Below are 5,704 nucleotides of genomic sequence, written 5' to 3'. Positions count from 1 at the left end.
GCATAAACGTGAATTCTGTGATAAATAGCTTAATGACTGATGCAGAACATCAGGAAGGAAGGACAGTCGAGTCTCTGCCATGGGGAATCCTGTTTCACCAAGGGCAGGTTACGCGACAAATCGTTAGTGACCACAGTGAGTGCTAAAATGACGGCAGAAGATGAGTGGATAGGCTCCGCCCACACGTGTTGAGGAAGGAGGGTAGGTCTAGAACACTCTCAGTTTTTTCGTCCCTACTTTCGCATACATTGAAGAACCATGCAATCCGTGATGGAATGTTTGCCATTTGACTGACTGACTGACTTGCCTGAGAATGAGAACTAACATTCCGTAAGCAAAGAGACTTATCATTTACTATCCCCACACGGCCCACTCACTACTTAGCCCACTTGTCCGGAGTACACTCCACTTCATCCTAGTCTTACAGCGCAATACCTCACGCCACAGTAAAAAATAACTCTAGCAAAATCTCGTGTCCTACCTCAAAACGAGAGGTAGAAAGCTACTACCCCACCTCATCTTCCATGTGTCCTTGAATTGACATGACCTGATAGATGCGGTGGTACCCAGACGTAGGTAGTTTACACATGAAGACAATGCCCTTGGTTAGGACTCAACTCAGAGCAAGGTGTCGTTCTGTTCAGAAAAGGTGGTCCACTGTTGGTGTTCAATGCGATTAAAACCTAGGAGGCGGACGGTTATTGTTGATCTTTAAGATTATCTAGTGGCAGAGAGGAATTATCTGGGAATATTCAACGCAGGAAAATCGTTGCTTCTGGAGTTGGGAAGGAATTCGAGCACCATGGTATGGCTACATGAAAGGATCGCATAAACCCTTTCCGTCTACTGCGAATTGGACTTGGCAGCGACGGCATGAAAATTTGCTTGCACAGTCGACGTTGCTAGACATTCAACTCTCCCTCATGTTTATACCCAAGCCCCTTTCAAATTCATCAGTCCTAAAATCTCCTCGATGGCACACGCATTTTGCCACGTGACTTAATATAATCAACAATGGACTTTTATCCATCCACCACGCTCCTCAGCCTCATCAGGGTACAGATGCATCTTGATCACAGCTTGAAGTCAAATCTTGCTTTGACAGTCTTTGCATCTATTAGACTTGCCTCTCAGGCATTGCGTCCGATCACAATGACAATTTCAGAAGTGACTTATGTCTAAGGTACCGGAAGTAATTTTGGCGTATGTAAACAATGAACCCGAATTGACAGTATAAATACCGCACCATTTATCACAGCAACCGGATTCCTTCCACCTTCAGGTCATCAGAATGCGGGCTGGCATTGTTGCTCTCCTCACCATTTTGGCTGTCGTTGCTGTTTCCGCAGAGTAAGTGTGATACTGGTTGGTATTACTTCTCGCCTCTTCCCTAGAGAGGTAAGTCCCACAACACCAAGTTCTACCCTCTACCTTCCAATACGCAAATCTAAACCTCGTCCTTGGTAGAAAAACCCAATTCGTGATATTAGAGCCAGATACAAGACGAAGCTTGAGAAGTGGGAAAAGTTCTTCGAGGAGGACCCTCTAGGCCAAAAAATCTCTGATCACTATGCCGAGTTGAAGGAACTGATTAAGGAAGGTAGGTTTGCATTCCTCTCAGGCCGCCACGATCCGCCCTTTTCTTTCCATTTTAGTCAGACAGCGTATTCGTAAGCAACTGGCGAAGTATGTCAAGCAGTTGAAGAGTGAATAATGAGTCACTTGCGCCATTTCCTTGATCAAATATGATTCGATAAATATACTGACTTGCGATTCGCTCTGACTCTTCATTTTATTCCACTTGATATAATGGTTGCCTTGTCATCTGCAATACCTTCTCAGTCGCCTAACTGTAATAAAACATCAAGTATCCACGCCAGCAGTTCGCGAGTTCTCCTCACACACCCAATGAGGAGTGAGGGAAGAAGTAGGATCAGCCTGCGAACGGACCGAGAGGCCTCAAGTATAGATGACACGCCATGACTGTAAGGTGATCGAGTCTAGGGGACTTAAGAGGAGGGATAAATGCATAACTTGAGCAATTTGAGAATCAAAAAGTCCACGCCAGTTTTGATACAACTCATCGGATTGGATTGTTGTGACCTGCAAGAGCTTGTAGAATGCATACATTCCCCTAGACGCAAGCTTCAGTCCGTCGGTACTACCTCTCGCATTCTCCTCACAGGGTGAACCGGTCTCGTGGTCCTTTAAGCCTGAAATGTTGTAGAGGACCTTCCAAGCTGAATGACGGCACTCGAGCTTATCTCACCTACGTGATGAAGTGAACTCAAACGTAAAGCTGCAAAAGTTGGCTTCTAGTCGATGCCGTTGGATACATTAAGGGATGCTGGCGCTTACCGACCAGATGTGGTTTATGGTTGCGAAAAGGATTTCGGTGATGAAATACCAAACGAAAGACAGACAGCAACGGGAAGGAATGATGGTCTAGTCTTGATCATGAGCTACTATGGACAAATTAGGCAAATTAGATAAATTGCAGTGAACATGAGAAAATTGTTGCCTCCAAAATCGACTAGGAAAGAGGTAGTGAAAGGTCAGTGGACAGGTTCTACCCGCAAGCATTGGTGGGTGACAGGAAGCCTGAAACATTCTCAGTGTGTTCTTCACTACTTCCACAAGTGTCATATAACCGTGGAATCCAGAAGGCAATGTCCTACTGATTAAATGGTTACTCCAGACTATCTAATCGCTACCCACTCCATTCTTCCAAGATGCACACTACACTCCCACCAAACTGCCATGGCTTATTTCCGTGAAGGCCTGGCATTCACGATTGACACGAATTTTCTTAAAGAAAAGGTTTGTCGAAACACAGGACTGATCACTCAGTCCGAGGAATCCCCATATCTGCCAGTAATGGTAAGGTCCCAGGCCTCTTCTCACAGCCAAATATTACCTATTTCTGAAAAGACTTCCACTCAAGGTATGGGTGGGTTGGAATGAGATGGGTGGGACCGTCCACTTTTATAGCCCTCTGATGCTCCTTCTTTGAGCTGCAATTACTACACACCCCTACACTTGACAGTGGAAGTGCATAATCACAAGGTTATATACCAAACGGATTGGAGCATAGAATAAGGGAACAGGACAGCACATGACAGGGTAGAATAGAATAAAATACAATAAAGCAGACACTTAGAAAAGAAGAGTTGATATTAGGGATTGCCTGGCGTTTCCCTTACTCAACTTCCCGCGTCGACCATTGCAACGTAGTCGGTGCCTATAAACAAATATCCACCAGTCAGAGCACCCGTCATCGAACTTGTGTGCAACTGTATCTACCTGCTATGACACTAATCCCTCATGGCAATTGCCGTGCATCTGGGCTTTCCTCCTGTTTAAGAACTGCATTGGGGGAGAGGGAATGTTTGGACCATCTCAGATGTTTTGAGCTGGCCGTAGGAACACTGGTTTACATTAGAGCCCACTGATAATGGATGGTGTTTGAAATAGTTTTGTGGGGATTTTGCTTTGTGTCTGTCCCTCCTTACAACTTTATCCTCTCCCCAATCTTGTCCAGTCATAAATCTAAGTCCTATCCAGCTAGTAGAGCGGTAAAATAAACATCACGTGCTCAATTAATTGTCATCCTCATAGGGGTACCGTGAACACCTCTGTAAAGAACTTTTCCACATGCTTCACAGGTTAAGTCGTTTCAGTAGCAATTGGCATCCCTGCAGAACACGAAACAGGAAGTCGGAGCAAAGAACACCCTGCGTACACTTCATTTAAGTGCTAATATGCCACGGTAGGAAGGCTAACAGGCCTGGATACACCTGATTGGTGAAGGCTCTGATGCATCGCCATTGGGAAGTGTCCTTCTAAGCATTCACGCAGCACAGCAATTTGCATAGTGAGGGGTCTGCAGGGATTTGTTCATCAAATAGTGCATTATAGGAGAGCTCTCTAATCAGCTCATCTCATCGGACTCAAAAGAGTCTGCAAACCTGGGTACCAATCTAATGCTTTCACAAATTCATCACTTTACAAAGGTTCATATGAACAGAGGCGGATATCACAAGTGCTTTAATTTAATATCACTGCATTGAAATGCATAGTCATGTAATGGCTTGCAAGTACTTTCCTAGGTGGAGGAATGGTTCGTGCAGGAAATCAGTTCACAATGATGTGTTTATCCGGGGCAGGTTCCGTGAGGCTTGACCATATAAAATGGTTCAATGTCCATAATAAATCGACGAAGTAGGAACAGGTCTCACCTAATCATCACTTGACCCCGAGGCCGAGGGTGTCAGATTTCGGTGGCTAATTGGGGCACATTTTAGTTTGCCACTCACAAAGAGACGGATTTACAAAATTTCGGACCATTTGCATGGCCTAAGTAATTTTAAGCTTTAAGTAAATCATGTAGAGTTGGTTAAGGATTCCTTGCTTCATTACTGTTGAAGGATATCCACATTTCTGAGAAATTAACATTCACGTAAATTGAGACATTTGATGGTGCTTCGTATCAGTTCCAATGCTGCGATCGAACGCAAATGGCAAAAGCTGATGCAACTGCTCCCCACCTTGCTTTTGTGATCCATTCGGTCATTACGCTGCTGCAACCTGCCACCTGAAACATACATTTCCAAGTGAACAATATGGTGGACATTTCTGTAGCATTTAGCTGTAGGTTTGTGTCTGCTGATTTCGTCATCTCATTTATTCTACAAATATTAGGCACAACTACTTGCTTGCTGAGCGAAAACATCCTGCATCTGCAGACGCAAATAATTCATAACTCCAACAGGTAGTATACGGACGTGCTTCCAAGTGTATGCCTGAGATGGTGAAACCGTGTCTCGGACGCACTAATCGAAATGACGACTCAAAACAGCCTTCCAAGTGTGAACTGATCGAATTATGCTTTCTATGGGTGCCTCCACCCATGTGCCAATTTGAACCAAGTGGAACGAATCACTTGTCATTCAATTTGCTTTATAGCAGTTTTCTCCACCAGTAGAGTCACATAGCATTTACCTGCTGTAAGAGAATGGAAGCCAAATTTCTCTTCTCATGTACCGTTAAGAAAGATGGAAGACATTTACTAGTGCCTCTAAATGCTCCTCTTGGACGAGATTTGGGTTAAACCTTCGGCTGTATCACGCAATGCCGCCGAAGTATCCATGTGAACATAAAGGCACGAATTGCCATGATCATCTGCCTGTGAAGCCGCTTCTCCAAAGTAGTGGCAGGAGGAATCTTGCAAGGGGGTATTCCTTGGTTTTGCATGTTTTGCTTGAACCGATAAAGCACAGCCACTTTGGGAGGGGTGGCATAACAATAAATCGCTCCACCGCCACTCATACGGCTGAAAGTTGCACGCGACAGAGGTTTGTCACTTAGCTGACTCGATCACTCCCAGTCCTATTACCTTGATGATTGAAAGGATTAATTTGGACTTCTTCTGTCCTGTTCCGACAAATGTGCTGTACTTAGGAGCGTAGATTGTCAGAAAATGGGAACATACGATTTCTTGACATAGAGAAGGGATTTTGGCCGAAATCCCCCCTTCTCCTGTAACATTTTTCATGGAATTTGGTGTGAACTCAGCCTACATATTGGCTGCCTGCAAACTGCCATCAGCATGAGGTGGTACCACCCTTATAGCTCAGGAACTAGGTGTTCACAGTTCACTACAATGGTAGTAAAGAATCATATGACTGAGTTTCATCCCTTTCTT

General features: G+C 44.6%; 1 protein-coding gene across 1 annotated transcript; it reads left to right on the top strand. All coding sequences in view use genetic code 11, as the record gives it.

The window, feature by feature from the left end:
- Window positions 1–1,291: 1,291 nt before the first annotated feature.
- EGR_10089 (hypothetical protein) lies at window positions 1,292–1,714 on the top strand (the record flags this gene model as incomplete). The annotated part of the gene is made up of 3 exons (XM_024499338.1): window positions 1,292–1,350; window positions 1,491–1,600; window positions 1,656–1,714. 3 exons carry the CDS (start codon window positions 1,292–1,294, stop codon window positions 1,712–1,714), a joined length of 228 nt encoding a protein of 75 aa, XP_024346240.1.
- Between the last annotated feature and the right edge of the window lie 3,990 nt (window positions 1,715–5,704).

The sequence above is a fragment of the Echinococcus granulosus genome, assembly GCF_000524195.1.
Source record: "Echinococcus granulosus chromosome Unknown EG_S00189, whole genome shotgun sequence".
Classification (NCBI taxonomy): Eukaryota; Metazoa; Platyhelminthes; class Cestoda; order Cyclophyllidea; family Taeniidae; genus Echinococcus; species Echinococcus granulosus.
The sequence above is the reverse complement of the archived record's forward strand: the minus strand, read 5'-3'. Positions and strand labels throughout refer to the sequence as shown.